General features: G+C 41.2%; 1 protein-coding gene across 1 annotated transcript in view; it reads left to right on the forward strand.

Annotated features, from left to right (window-relative positions):
* Positions 1-21,386, forward strand: part of TNS3 (tensin 3) — a gene marked incomplete at its 3' end in the record, with an annotated part of 116,571 nt that overhangs the window by 77,628 nt on the left and 17,557 nt on the right. The window contains exon 16 of the mRNA XM_081996279.1: positions 19,406-19,577. Within this exon, the coding sequence (XP_081852405.1) occupies positions 19,406-19,577 (172 nt within the window). The remainder of the gene's footprint in view (positions 1-19,405; positions 19,578-21,386) is intronic.

Below are 21,386 nucleotides of genomic sequence, written 5' to 3' on the forward strand. Positions count from 1 at the left end.
TGACTTAGCATTTGGAATGGGAAAAGTGGGAGAAAATTCCTGGAGAGGAGAAAACTATGCAGGTGTGTTGGGGGAGAAACAGCAGGAAGGAAACTGGGGAGAAGTAGAGTTGCTGTAGCTGGGGCTGAGGGATGTAATGATGGTACATTAAGAAGAACTAGTACAGAAAGCAGAATAGATTCTTGGTTTTTTATCAGTCCTTAAAACACTGTGTTCAAAGCACAAACTCTAAATGGCTGTAAATAAAATTAAGTCTGAATAGTACTGTATCTGTAGCATTTCAAGAAAAACAATGTGAAGGCCATCTGAATATTTCAATCACACTGTGAGTTTGTGCCTGCTATTGTCATTGGATTTCCTCAGTATTCTCAGCTTGTGTCAGTGCTCTTACAATGTTTTAAGAATTTGTCCAGAAAGCCTCAAGAATAAAGTAAATGAAAATGAAATTCTTTGCTGGAAGATTATAATAGTGCTATCAAGATAATGTAGTGCTGCAGTGAGATGTTCTGGATCTCTGGGATAGTCATGGGGGGATCCCTGAATTGATCTGTGTACCAGATAAACTCTAGGAAATAAAAATTATAATTGAAAGATTGTATAGACTTCTTTATAAGAAAATGAAATTGCACCATGTGAGTTTTATCGCTTGCAAAAAGCCTGAATAATTTTGTGATTTTTTTGTTGTTATAATTTATTGTATTCAGTTTTTGTTTACACTGTTTCTTTGAAGATAAATGGAGAACAAGTAAATTAAATGTCTAAGAAGGTTAGGGGAACATTCATTCAGATGTCTTTACTGGAGCCAAGCTGAGCTTTCATTTGTAAACATTTCTACCCATCAATATCACAAAGTTGAATCATATAAATGACAGTCAAGTTTATGAAAAAAACAGAATAAATTATATCAAGAAAAGGTTTGTTTCTCCTGAGCACTCAAGAACCCCTCTGTATTGAGGGTGGAGAACAGATGCAGCTCCTAGTTTCCTAAGATGGGATGCATTAAGATTATAAATGCATTCTACACTTGGTCACTGCAAAATGTTATGCAAAGATTAGCAAAATATTTTTTGTCCTGGAAAACAGTGGGAGTATTTTAAAAATAGCTTGAGATTACGCATCAGTTGTGGCTTTCTTTTTTAATTGTTGTTATTTTTATGCTTTCATATCTGATCAAAAGAGCATGTATTATTAATACCTTTCAATTCAGTGCTTTTGAAGAGTGCCTGTTCGTTGTAATTCTCTGCAAACTGATTTGATGCCCAGTTGGGAGATGACACACTCACAGAGTTGATAAAACTTCCTAGTACTAAGGTATGCATAAACTGTGCATTTTAATGAAAGCTGAGGTCTATATGAGTAAGAGGGACCTCATACCGTGCTCACATTCCTGGAAATTATAAGATCAAGCTCAAACACTATATGAAACAGCAAAGTATAATGTTCATGAAAATGTTTCTGCTGTGCTTAGGTTTTATTTCTTTTAGCTTACCATATCTTTCTATGTCTGAGTAGCAGCCTAGCAATTTGAAAACTCTGCCTGCCTGTGTTCAGTTGCCACAAATATTTTGGCAATGTATTCATTATGAAGGATGTTTGAAAAATAAGACAAAGTTTAAGAAAACATTAGAAAACAAAATAGAGAATGATGAATATGTTCAAAAGATGTCCTCTGTATGCAATATTTGTTCTAGAAATTTCATTCCAATTTATATTTGCTCTGTTAGGGAGCACACTATACAACCAGTCTATTTGGATCATTGGTAAGCACCAGACTCCGCTTACCACGTAGAGGCACTAAGAGACTCGTAAATACCTGCATGTCAAACAAGTTTTCAGCCTCATTCAGGAAGTTAATACATTTTGGAAACTTCAGGTTGAGTTACACTCAGAGGAAAAGCGGGTCAGAAAAGGCCCATGGGCCGCCAGAAGAGAATACCAGAGCAAGGGAGTGTTAGCACTGATGGTTGCAGACCTGGCACTTTACAGAACCCTCCTCCTCCTCCCACTGCCCAGTGCTGAGGGCTGTGAGTTCAGAGGGCATCAGCATTGCAACCAGCAAAGTAAATATTGTGACTTCAATGCAGTGCCATTATATGTGATCACTTAGGTCATGACAGGCTGGTACAGTCATGCTATTAAAGCCCGTGGCATTTACAAGCATGATTGTCATCTTCTTTTTCCACCAGTTGAACCTAAATCTTAGACGTTTTCTAAATCACATTTAGAAGGAGGAGGAGCTTTTTCCATGCAAATCTAATAGCCAGTTAGAGTATTCATATGTCATGGGAGAGGTCCAATGTCGTTTTTCTCTTCTGCATGATTATCAGCAGGACTTGAACCAGGCTTTCCAATGCAAGTCTGAAAACTGTGATGCTTTTGAGACAAATTTCGCTTTCTGGCTTACTTCATACACATTGCTACTTAATACAAGTTACAATAATGGTAGAGCTGGCTTCTCACAGCAGGGAAACTTGAATTCAGATCTGTGGCTTGATTTAGAGGAGGCCCTCTGAATATGATAGAGGATAAAGGGCTAACTCTATTAGACTACTTAAAGTCTGTAAGCGTGAAACTTCTGTAAAAATATTCCTTTGGTTTGGAATTGTCAGCTTTCTACAGCAGTATAAAACCTCCCTTCTGCAATGTTTATTATCTAGCCTCAGGTGACCAAATCAATGTGATTCTTCCAAAGCTCGTGTTTCCTATTACATGGCAAATCCAGGCTTGTGCCCTGGGGCTTTGAATTCTATTCAGGAGCAATACATCTGAAAGTTTAATTGTGCAGTGTGCAGCTTACATCCTTCCTGTAGCTCTAGTCCAAAGGCATTTTCTCTTTGCGAGAAAGCAGTAGCATTCGCTAGTATTTATTTATTTATTTATTTAAGGGGTTTTATATTTGCTGTCGAAGATAACTGACTGTACTTGGAATATGCACCTATTAGCTGAAAAGATGATGGCATTTCCAAAGGTGCTGAACACAGTTATTCATTATCTTCACTGGTATCTGAGAGAGCTCATCAGTTCTAAAATTCAGGTGATAAAGTAAGCAGTGTAATTCTGAAGTTGTAAATGCCAAAAAAAGTTGTTTACATAATCAGGTTATTACACAGGAAAAAATGTGTTTATACAAGCCTTCAGTGTTGTAACTTTTGATCACTGTCTCAAAGCTGATGTGCCTCCAGTTAAACTTGAAATACACCCTGATAATACACTGGTGGGTGGTGGTGTTCTTTTTTTTCCTTTTTTTTTTCTTCTCTAAGAAAAAATTATTCCTCTCTGTGAAAAAATTATTACTTAAGAGGTTTCTGAAGCACTAAGTTTTAGAGAGTTCGGTTTCTATCTTTTCTCTTTCAGTGGGAAAAAGTCATGCGTTTCCCCACATAAATCTGTCATTTGACCAATAATTAGCTATGTATGTATTTATTGAAGTATATATGAGTAGTATCATATACATGTATATAAAAAAAAGAGAAGAATCTGAGGCTGATAAGTAGTCCGCCACTAATTTTTGCTTGTTCTGAAGATGCAAGAGATAAGCGATTGGTAGAAATTTATCAGCCATTTAACAGAAATACAGGGTTGGATGAGCAGGCAGTCTGGCAGATGTGGATTGTTTTTACATGTACCTGTTGATGCTAGTTAGCAGAGCACGTGCGCAGCATGCATTTTTGAGATGTTACTAGTCCGTTTGTCTGGAAAAGCTTAAATTAACAAAAATCCATGGGAACAACTACTTCCATTGCTATGATTACATGAAACAAGCTTTTTCACATTTTCCAGGGTGAGGCCTCCTATTGTATGATGTGGCACTCGATGACTCTGATCTACCAGAGTAATCCATGTATTTTGAGGGAAGGATGAAGGAGGAGAAAGTTCCAAAAACTGGAGTACAGCTGTGAGCACACCTTTTCAAAACAATTGAAGTCTTAACATAATCTTGTGTTTGGGTGCCTGGGAAGGTCTGGTCTGCTGCATTCACAAGTCAAAGATGTTCTGTCATTTCAGAATTACAGACCTGCCAGTGTTGAGTGAGGACATAGAGGAAATACGTATTTGGTCCCAGTTAAGTGTTTACGATCCAAAGGCCATATTGCTCTATATTTTTTAAGATGTTGTTCTCCCCTATGTTAATTCTCTTCATGTTTATTCCCTCTTGCGGAAGAAGAGAAAAACTAAAGTTGTCTGTGTTTTTCTATGCGTGTTAGGTGTGTTATTTCAAGAAGCCATTCATATTCAGGCACCTAGTAGACAAAATCTGAAATGCACTGTCACTTGAGATTGACTCCTGCATTTCTGTCAGTTGTGGGAGTAGCAGGGAAACGTGTGCCATTCCTTCACAAATCGTGGAGTTTGCTGCATTTGCATCTGAGGGACATGGCATAGCCACCCTCCTGCAGGGTTTTCTGTTGGGCAAAGGTGCATGTTACAATTCAAGCCCTGCAATTTTAAGCTACTTTGGATAGACCTTGCAGCGTAGTGGTTCTGATGAAACTGGCAATCTTGTGCACTTTACCTAGGAGAACTGTACACAGTCCTTGCTTTGTGATTAAATACTACCACCTGGCAGAGGATGGAGGACCTTATCCTCGTCTCTGTGCTGTGCCTGGCCCAGCCATGAAACTAATTCTCCCTTTGGGATGGCGTTATCTCCCAAATTGCACTCACTTAAGCCCAACCAGTTCCTCACCTGAGACATCCAACATCCCCCTCCCCTTCCGAACTCCTTGTGCTTCTGTATAGAATAAAATTTCAGTCTGGCCCTTTACGTCTCCTGGCTTTAGTGTTTCAGATATTTATTTTTTTTCTTCCCTGGAACTCAGCTGGTTGAGACTTTCAACTTGGGACAGAAGGACAAACAAAAGGTGAGTTTTTGTGTCAAGCGCCTTTTGTTTGTCATTAAAAGTGTTTGTGTCAAAGAGGTTTTGTTGATGAACAGTCCCCTAAGTATAACCAAGCCTAATTCTGTTAGAAAGCTCCATGTAAAAAAAGAATCTTAATGAAGAGTGAATTTGCTAATAGATTGACAAAATTAAAGTATATTAATGATTATAATTATCTGGTTTCTACTTACATTTATACATTACTTCGGAAGTGAACACTCTCTCACTTAACCCAGCCTTCATGTGGTATATCAGACCACTGTTATCTTCCTGGTTAAATGCTACTATCCTTGTTCTTTTCTAATTCGGCAAGTACAAATAGCCAACAGGCAAAGCTTCCAAGAGTTGAAAATCAGGAAGGACAAGGGACATCCAAAGGTTTCCTGTGATTACAGTGCTTTTTATGCAGAGCCAGGAATGCTTTCTGTGGAGAGCAATTTTCTGTAATAATGACTGTTTATAGGAGTTTGAAGACTCTGTTCAACTGTGTGTGTCTCTGCCAAAAAGCATCCAAGACAGAGAGAAAGTGTAGTTATATAATAAATTAATCAAAGTAACTGTTGGTGGTTCTGGACTGCTGCCAGAACTTCTGCCCCTATGCCAAGGATTGTCCCTCATTTTCTACCTGATAGTATGGCATGTATCACAACTAATCCTTGCTATTTGGGTCTCCTGAGTGCAACTGTTAAGAAATTGTTCAATAGGAGCTGCTGCTATGAAGAAAATCAGTGGTAGGAATTAATATTTCTTATAAAGAAATAGTTTGATTTAGTTTATCTTTTGGTCTGTGGAAGAAAGCAAAATTCTAATTTGTTTACCAGTAATCATCTCTATAGTCAAGCCAATTTGTATATTTTAAAGCTGTCACAGAATCACTGAGGTTGGAAAAGACCTTTAAGATCATGAAGTCCAACTGTCAGAAGGGTTTAGGACACATGTTCAAAATATGTTGCAGTTAGAAATCTGAAAGCAATTGAGTAATTCATTACAGGAAAGCTTAAATGGGCATATTTTTTTCTGTCCATATCAAGTAATTTCCTATAGTCATCCTATTTTCTGAAGAAAATCCGGTGCCCTGGGCCACTGAAGAACAATCTGAGGAGGAAATGTGCTGCCCATCGCTGTGCTGCCGTGTTTCCACTCATCTTCCTGACCTGTAAATAAAACCCGCTCTGAACAATGATAGGGTGATGTTGAATGCAACACAGCAGGGCTGCACATGGTGTTTTGTGAAAGAAACCTTGGGAAGTGAGTCAAACTTTATTCAGAGCTCTGGATGCTAAATTTATCGGGGAGTGTTGAGCCAGTTTGGCGTTACAGAGCAGCTGGGCTTTGGTCCATATTAAAAAGCGCTTATCTGTCGCTTCTTCTTTTCGTGTCCTGCATCTCTCTGAAAGAAACAAATCTGTGAGGTCAAATGAAATGGTGCGGGAACTGGGCATCTGGTTAAAAACTAACCAACCAACCAACAACCACCAGACCAAAACAAACCCCGAACGCTACGGCTTGCGTGCTGGAAGTCCGAGAAGGGCCGTGAGCTTTTAACCCCCGCGGTGGGGCTGCAGCTCCCGGGGCGCTGCGCTGGGCCGAGCGGAGGATGCGCCGGGAGCCGCGCTCTGCGTGCGAGGGGCGGGCGGGGGAGGGGGAGGAAAAAGTCAAATCGAAATGAGGTGGAGTCAGCAGAGCAGGGGTGCACTGAGCGGGCAGTCTGGCTGAAGAGCGAGCGGCAAAGCTGGCCCAGCAACAGCCGGGCGGTTAGTTTCCGCCTGGATGGCGTGAACTCTGGCTGTCTTCAGCCCGGTGGCTGTACTGAGGGCGGCAGCCTGCTTTTCTTTCGCCGCAGACGCTGGGATCCTCTTTGCTGTGAAGTTTTAACGCGCGGGGGAGAGCGGCTGGCGACAGAGCTGGCAGATGTGGGAAGTGGCTTTTCCCAAGCCTCTGCGCGGCGGAGCCGCCCGCCCGGCCGCGGTGCTCCCCCGGGCCGCGGGCAGCCTGCAACACGGCGGGCGGCAGCGACGGTGTCGCACGGGCCGCGCTCCGTGAGAGCGCTTCTGCCATGATGGCTTCCATAGGTAGGTGTCTCGTTTCCTGCTCTCCCGCTTTTTCGTGCCATTTCCTCGGCCTGAAGACTCGTTCTCTGGGGCTCGTGTTTCACTGGCCGCGTTCCTGGCACGGCGCGGCGGCGGGGAAGTGGGATCTCCGCTCGGTGCGTGTGCGCCTGTCGGGGGTGCGAGCAGTGCGGGAAGGCGGGGGTTAAGCAAAGCGGACAAGCGGGCGCTTGGGCGATGCGCTGCCGGAGCTGCCCGGGGTCGGTGGTGCCGCGGGGGGGGGGGCGCGGCGGTGCTGGCTGCCGGCGCGGGCGGGAGGGGGCAGGGGGGAGTCGCGCCCCGTGCGGTGGCGGAGCGGCGTTTGGAGTCCGCAGAGGAACTGAAAAGCTTTGCGGACAAGGCGTTTTTGTCAGCATGAGCTGCTTCTCCGTGGTCGTTGATGGAGTGCCAGAGGGCATGAGGCAGGGTTCATGAGCTTTGCTGAAGCTATTTTTCTGCTGAGGAAGACTTCGAATTTTTTGTGTGTGGTGGTAGTGCGGTTTTTTTCAAAGTAGAAGAAATGGAGACTGCCTGGAACATATATAATTGCTGACTACGTACAAAAACTTTGTTCAGGCTGATTCTTTTTCTTCCCCCGAGGAGTTCCTACTTAATGTTATAGCAGCATTAAATTTCCTTTTAAAAGTATGAAAAATGAACTGCCTTTCTAAGCGTAAGCCTTTCCTGAGCGAGGAATATCACATAGTTTTCCTGCTTTCTTGCTTAATGAGAAAAACAGTGTATCGTGCCACTAGCACTGGCTTAGTAAGGCTTCTAATTCAGGCAGTACATGTAAAACACTCTCACTTTCTTACTCCAGATCTGATTTTTCCATCGAAATATAATACAGTCTTAGAGCAGCCAAGTATTGCATGGTACGATGTGCAGGATGCAGCAGATACATTGAAGAGTCTGATTCTTACAGCCTTAATGCAAACAATTTTTCAGTTACTAGCAGCAGATGTTTGTGTAAGGGCTGCAACCCTAAAAGGAGACTTACTGAATCACTGGTGTTAAGAGACAGACCAAGAAAACACCCAGTAGCTTCACTTCTCAGTCCTGTTACATGATGCTGAACAATACTGAAGATAAACCGAAATGTGCTTTTTTACTTGTTTCAATTCCAGATTATTAAAAGCAGCTTCTGAAAAAGCAGTGTCTTTTCTGGTTCTAAAATAAAATAGTTTAGGTATACTACTTCAAAACTAAAAAGCAGCCCTCGCTTTCAGTATTCAAGCTGCAGTGAAGTGCGTTCAGCCATTTGTTACAGGCAAGTGACGCCAGAAAAATGAACAGGTTGAAGAGGGTCACGTTTAGGCAGAGTTTTTCTGACAGCAGAAGAGCAGGACCAAAGTGACACTTTTGGTTGAAGGTCCAAACATCAGTTTGCTTCCATTCCTCCTGCTAGGTAAGTATTCCTCAAACATCAGAAACTGCATATTCAGACCTCTCTGGTGCGTGCTGGCACCAGGGAACAGGACTGAAACAGGAAAAGGGGTGTTCATACTCACCTCTTTCCTTCTTTTTTGCCTTAGGAAGAATAGATAGGATCATACTGCAAAACTGAAAATTTCACTGATGAGTCTTGGTGCTTGCTTTCCAGCAATGCCGGAAAGTCAGCACCAAGCTCAGTCCCTTCTTCATTCACTCATTATTTCCTCCAGTTTGCGCCCACCCTTTTTCCCTTTGCATTGGCTTTGCAGGGCGTCTGTCAGTAGAAGTGAGTTGCATTTTTCAGTTCAGCACCACACCTGCATCTCCAGCGTCTCAGGCAATTTTAATAGCTAATGAACTTTGGAGCACAGGGCAGACATTTTACTCTCTCTCTTATTGAAAGATGCTTGGTCTTTCAGGGCATTCTGCGTGAAAAAGTATTACTGTTCATTTTGAAAGTACCAGTTTGTACACTTACGATTTCTAGTAGGTGTTTCCCTGCCTAAAACTATTGCAATTTAATTTTACAATTTGATGAAAATTGTCGTATACAGCGGTGTGAATATCTGAAATTCCATTAAGAGATAAACCACGATAAGAATGGTATTGGCTGTCTCTAAAGCCACTTAACTAATTTGCTGAGAAAACTTTTTTTCTGTAAGAAAACTTACATAATAATTATATTCTAAATGTTTTGTTGGATTTGTTTTTGTTCATCACTGAATGATCTGCACTTACAGGCAAAATAGTAGTGCTCTTGTTTATCCATTATGGACTGACAGCAGCTCCCTCCTAAAGAGTGTTTTAATAAATGTCACATTTCATGTTTGCATGTGACCCGGATGGCTTGAGGAGATGCCTCTGCAGCTGATTTGCATTCCTAAGACAGCAAAGCTATGCTTAAAGTCAATAGGGCATCTGCAAGATCTTTTAAGATGCATGAGGAGACATGTGCCACTGATTGCTTTAGTCCCTAAGGAAGTTTGTTGGTTTTTTTTTCTGGTACTGTTTGGGAAAATGAAATTAATTAGTTTAAGAAAGTCCTTCAGAAAAGCATGATAAGAATATTAATGTTTTGAAGATATTCTATTGCAAATTATATTCAATAAATACGAGTTTTTTGTATTTTTGAATGAATATATGATACCAAGTGTCTGTAAAACAGTGTAAGGGTCTGTCAATGGAAAGGCTATTTCCTCAGTAGAAAAGAAGCCGGATAGTAAGATTTTCAGGACAGGGACTGTGGGTGGGGGAAAATGGGGTGTGGTAAATCATCCTTTTGATACTTACCTGTGTGCAGACAGGGGCAGAGGGTAGGTGCAGTTAATTCCCTGATCCTGGGATTGCCTGGAGATAAGCTGACCCCCGGCACAGCTTCAGAGGCTGCATTTGTTTGTTACTGGCAGGAGCCTCTCTGGGCTGTTCTAGGAGTTAGAAGTTGCTGGAACACAGGGATGTCCCAGTGTGCACCCACTTTTGTCATGCATCTTGCCAGCGGGCCAGCATCTCCTGTGGAGATGGTGAAGCGCCAGCCTTGCTCACCCAGTCCTTGCCAGGGAGGGCTGCTGGGCCAAGGATATTTCCTCAAGGGGCAACATGGATGATTTACAGCCCTGTTTAGGCATAAGACAAGAATGGATATCTTTATTCTGAATACATTTGAAAGGTTCCCAAAACACAGTCAACGCTTTCTAAATGCACACAACAAATAATCACATGAAGTTAGAAGCCTTCAATACTGCAATGTAGCTTACCTATGATTACTAGCAGTTTGGGTTCTAACTGCTAGTGTTGTTTTATTTGTGTTGAATGTGTTATTTCGTCCACCAAATAAATGTCTCTCAGAAATACTTTGCCACCTCTCCAGATTTGCTGTTTTATTTCCCAGGTTGTCAGCTACCACATTGTTGTGTTTTCTGTAAGAGCCAAGCACGTAATACATATTCCACTGAGATCCTTCTCAGTACTGTTTACTGAAGCAACTGAAGCTGACTTTTCTGCTGCAGAGAGGTTAGTATGTAGATGCTAGAGCCACCATCTTCATAGCTTCTCCGGGTTCAGCCTGACTGATTTGGCTACTTGCAGAGAGAGTTGATCCATTCAAACAGGCATTAGCAAAATGTCCAAGCAATAGTAACTTTGTCTTTTCCTTCACAAGCATGAAAAAAAACTTGTTCTATTATATCTGTTGGCGCTTGGTGAGTGTTTGAAAAGGGGAGGGGAACTGCAAGTGCCTCCGTGATGGTACATGGTTTTGGCTCATGACATGTTCTCCTTCTCAACGAACTGAGGCAATTGTGAACAAAAGTTTATGGATGTGCATAAAAAACAGCAGAGTCCAGGCCAACAGAGAAACTTCCCTTTTTCCCTCCATTAAAAAAAAAAAAAAAAAAAAGGCTAAAAAACTCTCCTTTTATTCCTTAACTGCATGCCCTTTTTTTCTGTCTGTGTGTTAGACGAATGGTGTCCGAAGTTGGGTGTATGCACCCCAGGTGATGCACAGGACAATCCATTGGGGTGTGGGAAGAAAATACTAGAACTTCAGTATTACACATAGACAGTTCATAATTAAATAAATACACATATATTGGGGGAGCATGTTCAAAAATTTCTTATTGGTGATGTATGGAACTAAAAAATTTTGGTAATGACTGTGGTAGACTCTTCGGCATGAAGAAATTAATGTTAACATAGAAAGATAGAAATTGTGTTTGGGAAGCACCTCTGTGTGTGTGTGTAGTCAAACCTGTAACTCAGAACCAGGACCATTACAAGAACTAGATCCTGCTTTATCTGAGTCAGGAAAACGCCGTCTGATGGAGGTTCCACCACAACCCTGGTTAACTTCTTCCAGTGTTGCACTGCCCATGGTGACAAAGCTCTTTGTGATTTCTAGTGAGAATTTCCAAAGACCTTTTTTTGTCTGTCACTACTGAGAAGAATTTGGCTGTTGTCTCTTCTGGTAGAGAAGAGAGCCTCTTTTAGTAGTTCAGGCTACTTTTAGGTTCCCCACCCTTGTTGCTTCTTCTCCAGACTAAACAATCCCGCCTCCATCATCCTGTCATCATGGGTTGTGTGAGCAAGGCCCCTGGTTGTCTTGGTAGCCTTTCACTGTATCCCTTCCAGTTTTTCATGTTCCTGAACTGGTGGCCTAAAACTGAGTTTAGTATTCTAGGTGAAGCTTTCCCAACATCAAATATAGAAGTGTAGTAACCCACTTCCTTTGATCTGCTGGCCATGTTCCTCCTCCTACAGCTCAGTTTGCCTTACTTGGGATGAGAGCAAAGCGAAGACTCTTCCAGCCCAATACCCACTGCAACTGCTGATCCCTTTCAGCAGGACTGCTAATTACCACTTTGATTCCAGCCTGTACTGTTGCAAGGTCTTGCTCTGCCCCAGGTATAGATTTTTTTTTTTTTTTACTTTGTGGTGTTCTTAAGATTTCTGTTGGTCCAGTCCATGGTCCTAATACTTGTTGTTGCCATTCTTAAAGATGGGCTTATCCCTTTTCTAGTTATCAGTGTGGTTCAGTGAAGCAGAATCATTGGTATGGCTATTAACCCTTATTTTATGTTCTCAAATTTTCTAAGGAAAATTAAAAAGGTGGATTTCCAAATTTCTTGTGACTTGATAATATTCAGTTGTGGGAGAGGGAGTTCATCTGAGCAAAACAAGGTCTTTATACTCTAGTTGGTATGCCTTTGCTTTTGCTGTCTATGGTGAAGTGAAAAGCAAAATACATGAAAAGAAGATAAAAACCATTAGTATTTTAGGATTTTTTTCCTAAATAAATTAGACTTTTGAAGAAATACTGGGAAAAGCAGGGGTTCTGTTGCTATAGTCCAAAGTCAGTAAAAACAGCTGACTAACTTTATATTATAAAGTCCACTTTACTTATAAAATATGCTTGTAGAAAATGTTGCAGATTTTTCATGTTATCTGAGAGCTCCATGGTAGCAGAGATTTTACGTAGCTTGGTGACTACAGTAGGCCAAATCACAAGGTGCTGATTCAGTATGTGGTTGCTGCAGGTTTTGAGGGAGTTTGCTGGAGCAAAAAGTAAGCTAATGAAAGATGAGGATCATTATCTCAGTGTACAAGTTGTTATTTGGAGAGTTTCTTAACAGATACTTGTCTTCTGAAGTATAAACCCTACAAATCTATCCTACTAGAAATGTGAAGAGCATAAAGCAAATAACTTCTTTTTTGATGACACTGAACAGGAAGGTGTTTTGTTGCTGCCTGGGGTTGTTAGGGGTTTTGCTTTTGGTGTGTACAACTTAGGTCAGCTTACATGTGTTTTAACTCTTCTCAACCAAAAGAAACATTAATACAGTAAATTAGCTGTTGTTCTCAGAGCTCTTTGCTTGAAACAGTTAAGAAATAATGATGGAAGCTGGCTAGCAGGAACAGCTTGGGGGAGTTTAGCCCTGAATGAGAGGTGGAACAACTTGTGTTGGAAAGGATAGCATATACTATGCAAAAGAGGTAATAAAGTTATTCCCTTCCCTGGCAGCTGAAATTACGAGAGACAAGATCTTGAGTATCTTTCATTGATTTCACATATTCTGTGGAAAGGAAGTAACAGTGGGACCAAAGTTGGTGGGTCTCATGGAAGGGAATAATTTCTTCATTCACTGTATCTTTGTGAAATTGAAAGCAGAATGTAGCAAGTATAAAAAGTCAAAGTTACAGTGAAGTCAGTAGTTTGCAGAGACTCAGCATTATCTCAGTCTCTCAGTAATTTTGGCACCTTAGCATTTGGAAAAGCAGGAGAGAGAGTGAAATGGGAGATGGCTACCCCATAAGAAATTACAATACTAATGGACTTGGAAAGGTGTTAGTTTATAAACTGGTTCAAGTGGACCATCTTGCTGTCTCCTTTCTCTGTATGCAAGGTTTTAAATTCCAGCCTTTCTGTGAGGTCTGTAGAGGTTGCTAAGGAGCTCCTTAGCTTCCCTGGTGCCATTTCTGTTGTTAGCACATTGTCACAGCTGCTGGTGGGACTCTTCCCCCTCCCCCCCCCCCCCCCCTCCCGGGACCCACATCATTTTGTCATGAATTCTCTGTTTCCAGGGTTTCTGGCTTTACATAGTAGCATAAGCCTCTACCACTCCATACTCACACTGTGCGGTTGGAATTGTGCACTCCTTTTCACTTCATCCAGTCCAATTAGCTGTCAGTGGACATTGCATGTCAGTACCTGTTTTCCACTGAAGCTCTCTTCCTTGCTCCAGTTTTTAATTTGAAAGTACTGTTTTCCAACTAAGCTTTCCATCAGCCTTTCTCTGGCTGAAATACTGGCAAAATGTCTTAGAAGAACTAAAATTGTGCCTACTCAGTATCATTAGCTTTGTACTTTGCTTGTTGGTGTTTTTGCTTTCATTGATTGTTACAAGCTTTCTCCACTTTTTTCCTTTTGTAGATTTTAAGGTTTGGAAAGAAACGTATCTAAACAAACCTGTTTCATAAAATGTGTGTAAAGATCTTCATCTGGTACTTTTTATCTTACTGATATACTTCAAGCCATGGAACCATCCACTGTCTCTAGAGAGGTTGTTTTGAAGCTTAATACTAAAGGCTAGGGTTTTCTTTGATCCTTGCTCTATCTTTCCTTGTATGTGTAACATCTCAGCTGTGAGTTGACCCTAAATCTTTTACAAAACATTGAGGTGAATAGTGGAGTAACTTGCTTAATGAGTAATGAAATTTAATATTGGAAAAGGGAAGTGGCCATCTTCTGACCCTTGGTCTCCTGAATAAAATAAAGTTGTATGATCAGAGACTGTTGTCATAGAAACTCTTACAGTTCTCTAGATGTGGGAAGGAGAGATGAACAGCTCAGCACTGTGGTGGAGTTTACATTGGCAGTAATGTAAACTCCAAATGGTGGTTGGAGCCAACTGGATGCCAAGCTGCAAAGCGCTATGGTGTTTTTGTTGAATGCTGGGGAGTACTGTGTGCTTTTTTTCAGAGACGTTTCAAAGGGAAAAAGAACTTGAGAATGCTTCTCTGCTAGAATAAGGCCAAGGTGAGTCTTGGGAGAACGAGAAATACCAAGTCCTTAGTGGAATGCAACCATCCAAAACCCCAAAAAATATTTCTACTGTGTAGAGAAGATACCGGACGATCTTCCATTACATTCCTAGGTTGCCTTCAGTTTTGTCTTTCTAGATGAGTTTATCAGGAAATCTGTCTAAAGAAGTGGGCTTATCAGCTGTTCATGTGAACAGCGAGAGGTGGAAGCAGAGAGACCTCTGGATGAGAGTTGTGATACAAGGAATGTTTCACAGCCACATCTGGTGTGGCTTCTTGCAAGTCTTTAGTTAGGCTGGATTTTTTCATCATTGCTGAAGCCATCAAAGGATGGATCAAGAAATAGACCGTGACATTTAAAAGTATTGCACAAAGCCGCTTATCCTTCTGCTGCTCTTTCAGGCTGGCAGTGACTCAGTTAGTTTGGCTTAGTTTAGAGTAATACGCTTTTCTGTGTCCATTCAGCTTTTAGGCTGGCCTGGTGTACTTTGGGGGTGGTCAGCTCAGGGTTTTGGGAGTGGAACAGAGTGACTTAAAGCTCCTTTTCCCCAAAAGATGCAACTGAGTATCTTGATTGGAGTTTTCCAAGCTCGTGCAGTGTGGGTTACCTATCACCTTGTCACAAAAAGGACTACAAAGATGGGAATGTATGAGAAGCAGCTAAAATACAAGGTGTGGTAGTGGAATGACTGCTCCTTTCACTTCCCTGCCATTGTTGGACCATTGTCTCCACAGCTGTGAGGTGATTTTGCCATTCAGCTGCTACAAGGAAGACGAAAAGGAACACTTCTGCACATTTTTTATCTGGACCATGGCACGGGTTAAGCCACCTGGGGTATTTTTGGTGGATTTTTTTCGGGGTTCCTTTTTCTTTTTTGTTTCAACAGATTTAGTGGATTAAAATACAGGTTAATTTGTGACACCTTTCTTTATATAGCTGTGTCCTAGGCATATCCAGGAGTTTTTGCTTACAACTGAAAGAAGCTTGCAACTTTTACAAGTTTTTGCCCTTTGCTGCCAAGTGGGATAGTGGAAGAGTCATCTGGATATTTTTCCACCATGCATGTGGGCACAGTAGTATTCATTTTCTTCCTCAATGTCACGTTTCAGTAGCGTATGATGCAAAGAGTCCAGTTCCTCTCTTAGGTTCTGCCTGTAAAGTTGATGATCAGTGATGGTAAATGTCGATATGCAGGTCTGACTTGGGTGCATGAAGAGACATGAACATGAATGATCCTGGTTTTGTCATGTTGCTGCTTTAAATAGGGAGCTGCACTTTCACATTGTCAGTGTTCTCACAGATACAATGGCGTAGATTTAGTAGGGGCCTTCAGCAAGAAGCACCGATGCTTTGCAGCAGACATGCCAAGGGAGTTTGTACCATGCGTACATAAATCCTGCAGAAGCTGTGAATTGCACTGAGTTAATGATTCTGTGAGATAAAGGGTTAACAGCTGACCGGTGAGTGTGGACTCCGCATCATACAATAGAGAGGACATAGCTGAAATATTCAACAAGCTTGTTTTTAATTGAAATATAAACAAAGCTGCTTTCATGGGAAGTGCCTTTCAGATATACTTGTTTCTAGCCTGGGAAGAGTTGTACAGAGTTTGTGTTCTTTCTGCAGATTACATGCCTGGCTGCCAGTGGCTTTTCACTCCTAGTTTAGTATTGTTACACCTGTGAAAATGGGTTATGAAAAGAAATGCTGCATCTGTGTGCATGACAGTGGTCCTTCCCTCAGTGGTGTTCAGTGCTCTAAAGGTAATAGTAACAGTCCAAGGCCTGAAACAGGGAAGAATCAAGTCTTGGTCCATTTCTTCAAGCAAGTGCTGTTATTGGTGGGAGACAGAGAGGACTTTGCTGTGTAGCAAAGGACTTTGCTTTAGATTAACTCTTATGCCCATAGCTGAGATTGCATTGGAGTGTGAGAAGATTTTAAGCGATTTCAGAAGGAGTGACACTCCCCTTCCTGCCCCCAGGTTCTTGGTAACTGGAGTCCAGCCTATATAGTCTGGTATCAGGGGAACAGACATAGAGGCACAAAAGCACGCAAGCATATGGAGTTAAGCTTGTGATCATAATTCCCATGCCTACAGGGAATGCATTAACCTCTCCCGTACAGTAGCAGAATCATCTCAACCTGCAGTATAATTGGGAAGCATCTGCACATTCATGTGCAGAGATGAGATGTCTGCTGCACGATATGTTGTCTTACAGATGATGCTTTCGGTAGATTCATCTGCTTTTTGCTTAGTGAAAGTTGTGTTTCTAGGCGGGGCTGTAGTAGTCGTCAGATGTAGAGCATTAGTTTGACCACCCCACCTTCAACTAATTGTTTTTTTCTCAGATAATCGTAGAATCGTAGTTTAAATAGTTAAAAGACAGTGTTGCAGTTTTCTAATGTTTTCCTCATCCAATTAAATGTTTGCCCTGTACAGTATGTGTGCTATGTGAGGAATTCAAATGGTTTTCAGTCAGGGCGCTGATTTACAGATTTTCTTATCTCAGGCATTTCTTTTAAGTGCCTTGCACCCTCATTCAAATAATAGCAAAGCCAGGCTCTGCCATGAATTGAAGGGAAAATAAGATTTATTTAGAATTGTTTCAGTGGCACTCACAGACATAGTAAGAACCTTCCTCCTTTTTACATTAGAACAACTTCCTTATGGGAAAGATGCATTAACATCATCTTAACTCTTTATAGGACGGGAGGTATTCCGTAACTTTCTTGTGTATTTTTTCTGCTTCAATCTTTTGAAGTGTATCTACTCAAGAGACAGTAATTAGAGATTGTTTCATTTATGATCGTCTTACTGGGTGTCAGTCCTGCAAGTGTTGAGGTCAATGGAACTATTCAAGTGTATGAAGCTATTCAAATGTGCAGGCGTTTGCAGTATCTTGTGCATGGCCTTTTCTGTGGTGGAAAATAGTGGCGCTGAACCCGGGCTTATGTGAATGGGTCTTGGATTGCTTTTGACTATACCAGAATAGTTAAATGTAATCCTCATTAGAGCTTGACTGGTTATTAAAATGTACCTGTAAAGAACAGGATTAAACTGTTCCTTTATAAAGCTCTTCAGTAATAGCATGCACATTATTACTCATCCAAATGCATCCGTTTTAATTATACTGGAGGTAAATACTATGTGATACAGTTAAGTTAAACATAGTTCAGGCTTAAAGCAATTTAGAAACCAGTCAGTTTGATGCTATTTGCAAGCTATTGGAAAAGTTCACAGTTGCTTTGCTTTTTTGTCTGTGTGGTATGAACAAAGTCACACCTGAAATCTGTAGCTGTACTAGTAACTAAACCCTGTATAGTTACTAACTAAACTGCCTTTGAACCCCAGTTCTGTCCATTTCTCCTCATGTGATCAGAAGAGTGAGAGAAGACTGGCTCCCTCATCCTCATTCCCTCCAACCAGGTTTTTATACATGGTGGTAATATACCCCTGATCCCTCTCTTTTCCAGGCTGACCAATACCAGCTCTCTCAGCCCCTTCTCTGCAGATCTGTCTTCCAGGCAGTCGGCCCCCAGCATGTACTGGTGCTTGGGTTTATTCCTTCCCAGGTGCAGGAGCTTCCATTTCCCCTTGTTGAACTTCTTGCGATTCCTCTTGGCCCATTTCTCACACTCCTAAAAGGCAGCACAACCATCTGGTTTATCAATCACTTCTCAGAGTTTTCTGTTGTCCGCAAGACTTGCTGATGAAACTTCATCCTGTCATCCAGGTCATTAATGAAGGTGTTGAACAGTATTGGCCCTGGTATCAACCCCTGGAGTATAATACTAGTGACCTGCCTTCTAGTGGATGCAGTGCAGCTCATCACAAGTCTCTGGGCCCAGCCATTCAGCCAGTTTTCAGTCCACCTCACTGTCCACTTATCTAACCCATGTTTTGTCAGTTTGATTATGAGGATGTTATGGGAGACCATGATAAAAGCCTTACTAAAGTCAAGATAAACAACATCCACTGCTCTTTCCCTAGCTACTAAGCTAGTCAGTTCACTGAAGAAAGCTATCAGCACGGATAATTTCCCCTTTGTAAATCCATGCTGACAACTCTCAAATCATCTTCTTTTCCTTTATGTCTTTGGAAATGGTTCCCAGGATTAGTTGCTCCATCACCTTCCCAGAGACTGAGATTAGGCTAGCCAAGCCCACAGTTCCCAGGATTTTGCTCCATGTCCTTCTTGAAGATAGACGCTTGCTCCCTTCCAGTCTTCAGGAATTGTTGTGACCTTTTTATCTAGAGTGGCCTTGCAGTGGTATCAGCCAGCTCCCTCAGCTCTTGCGGGTGCAACCTGTCAGGCCCCAGTGGACTTGGTTATGTCCAGTTTGTTTAAGTGCTCCTTTGCTTGGTCCTCCTCCATTGAGGGTAAGTCTTCCTTGATCCACACTTTTCCAGTGGTCTCAGGGACTTGAGATTCACAAAGGCCTATCTTACTATTAGAGGCTAGTAGAGGTTTTGAGAACCTCAGCATTTCTTGTGTCATTTTCCACCAGGTCCCCTGCCCTGTTCAGCAGTGGCCTGAACGGGTCGGCTGAATTAATACTCCAGTTTTCTATCACTTCGATGTTTAGGTGCACACTGATGGTGTGTATAGTCACATAGGACACTTGATGAGACATGTCTGATTAACACTGTGGACTGTGGAATGCAAACCAACTTGGAACAGGTGGATCTGTTCTCATCCTCAGGACTAGAGAATGTACCCTGGAGAACTGAGCAGTTGGAGTGGTGCAATTCTATAATCTTTTTTCCCTCTGCTGTTTGTCCTGCTGGCTGTTTTCAGCAATCAGTGTAATGTGAAACAAAATGTTACTGCTGAAACAAATAAAAACTCTTCTTTATAGTCCTATTAAGAGAAAACCAGATTGTTTTATAGACACTTCTTTCAGTACAAGGTCCATAAAAATGTGAATTATTTTTTAACTCGCCTTTTACTTTGTTTCCTTTGCAGAATCTCGAAGTTATACAGAAGCCATTAACCACTCTATGGTGATGTCTGACAGCACTGTGGGCACTAACCCTGCGTTGCTGAGGGCCAACATGCAGACAGATCCCTCCTTTCAGCGCTGTTTTGCATCTTCGTGTACTGTTTCAAGTAACAGTCCTATCCCAGGGGGGGAAAGGTAGGAAAAGATTCTCCTACCATTCTTTTTAGTTCTCATAACTAATTTCCAGCCAAGATAATTATGCTTGCATCTTCACTGCAGAACATTTGTCCAAGGACTTCAAGTTTGGTTCTGACATTTAATGGCACTGTTGTCCACCAGCTGGAATTTACCACATAACACATACATTATTTATATGTCAGGGATACAAAGTAGCTTTAAAGATAAACAGGAATACAAAAATAAATGGGAATTTATAGCTCAGTTACTTTATTATGTGCTAGCACAAGCTCATACATATTTTCCTGTGTGCTTAACCAGCTTCTCTAATGCTTTGCTGAAAAGCATTTAATGAAATTTCACATTGGAATAAGTTGTACATGAGAGGGAGCACTCTTCTCACTGCAGTACATGCATTTCTAGTCAGTAAAATGTCAGAGGATTTGTTTTAGATACTGAATAGCTGACTCCTTTTCAACTACTCAGCAGACTGAGAGATTTTATTATTTCATATTTGTATTGTGACAAACATGTAGGGCTCCAGACCAGAGCTCGAATAGTATAAATTTACAAAATAGCCCTTGTCCCAAGGAGCTTGCAGCATAAGATGAGAAATAGCAGGAAGCACAGCAAGCAAACAAGGGGTCCCAGGTTATCATTAGAAGGTTCAGAAGACCATGACAAGGCATGGTCAGTCATTAGCTGTGCCTTATATTTACTTAATAATGTACAGCTGATTAGGTTTCCTTCTGTATCACTCTGCAGCAACATTCCTTTGTAGCTAATTACCCTATTCTTGTTCCTGGATAATTGGCTCCTTTTTCACAGTAAGTATTTGGAATGCTTTTGGTTGATGGGTCAGACTCAGTGAGGACTTCAAGTATGTTGATACTTACTTATCTGTTATTTATCTTCCCATCTAATTGGTTTCATTTTCAATCAGTACTTGGACTGTGAAAGAATGTTTTTGTTTTGTGATTATGAATGTGAATCGTAAGACTGAACAAAGTATGTTTGTATTTTCTGAGAAGGAGGCAATGTAACATTTCATTATAAGTGGATATGAATTAAAAGCTTATCAGGCAATGCAGTCATTATCAAGTTTACATTCCAACTTCAAACTTTATCTAGAAAATTTTGTTCCCTTCTTTCTAAGTATTTTTTCTGTCTTTTTTCATTTCATCTAGCAGACAGCTACAGCTGTGGGGTTTTTTTCCTTGCAATGATGTCTTCTACTTTGGTCTGTTCTAATCTACTGGTACCCATTTCCACAGTTGCCTTTTAGTTAAAAATCCTTTCTTTTTTATATATCTTATGTCAGCTCTTTGCATCTCATGATGCGTTTGTTCTGTCTACGTTTCATATTGCTGGTAATGTTTTCCAGCTACAGTCTAAGGGCAATTTATTTTTAGAAGCAAGGAGACAGTGTAAACTTTTTAAAGACGGTTTCATCAGAAGCTTAGTTTGTCTTGATTAGGAGGATGTTTGTTATTTTTCACTTGAGCAGGTGGAATTGCTACCCAGTAGGAAAATCTAATATTTACTGTTGAAATATTTAATTCTAACAATCAAAATGGTAGAACATCAAATATACTAACCACTGGACCTGCCTCTCTTCCTTTTTTAATATAAATTGTATTAAAAGAGACCTGGTCTAAGAGTTGGGTCTTTTGAATTGTGTTTTTATCATAGTCATTCGTTTATTGTGTGATGGTGCACAACTACATCCTTAGCCCACTTCATTTTTCTTTTTTTATTTTTTTTAATGAGTGTAAGAGACTCTGCATGTTATAACTGCTGTGGCAGTGTCAGTTTTCTTCCATAAAC

This window comes from Phaethon aethereus, assembly GCF_964289735.1.
Source record: "Phaethon aethereus genome assembly, chromosome: 2".
Taxonomy (NCBI): domain Eukaryota; kingdom Metazoa; phylum Chordata; class Aves; order Phaethontiformes; family Phaethontidae; genus Phaethon; species Phaethon aethereus.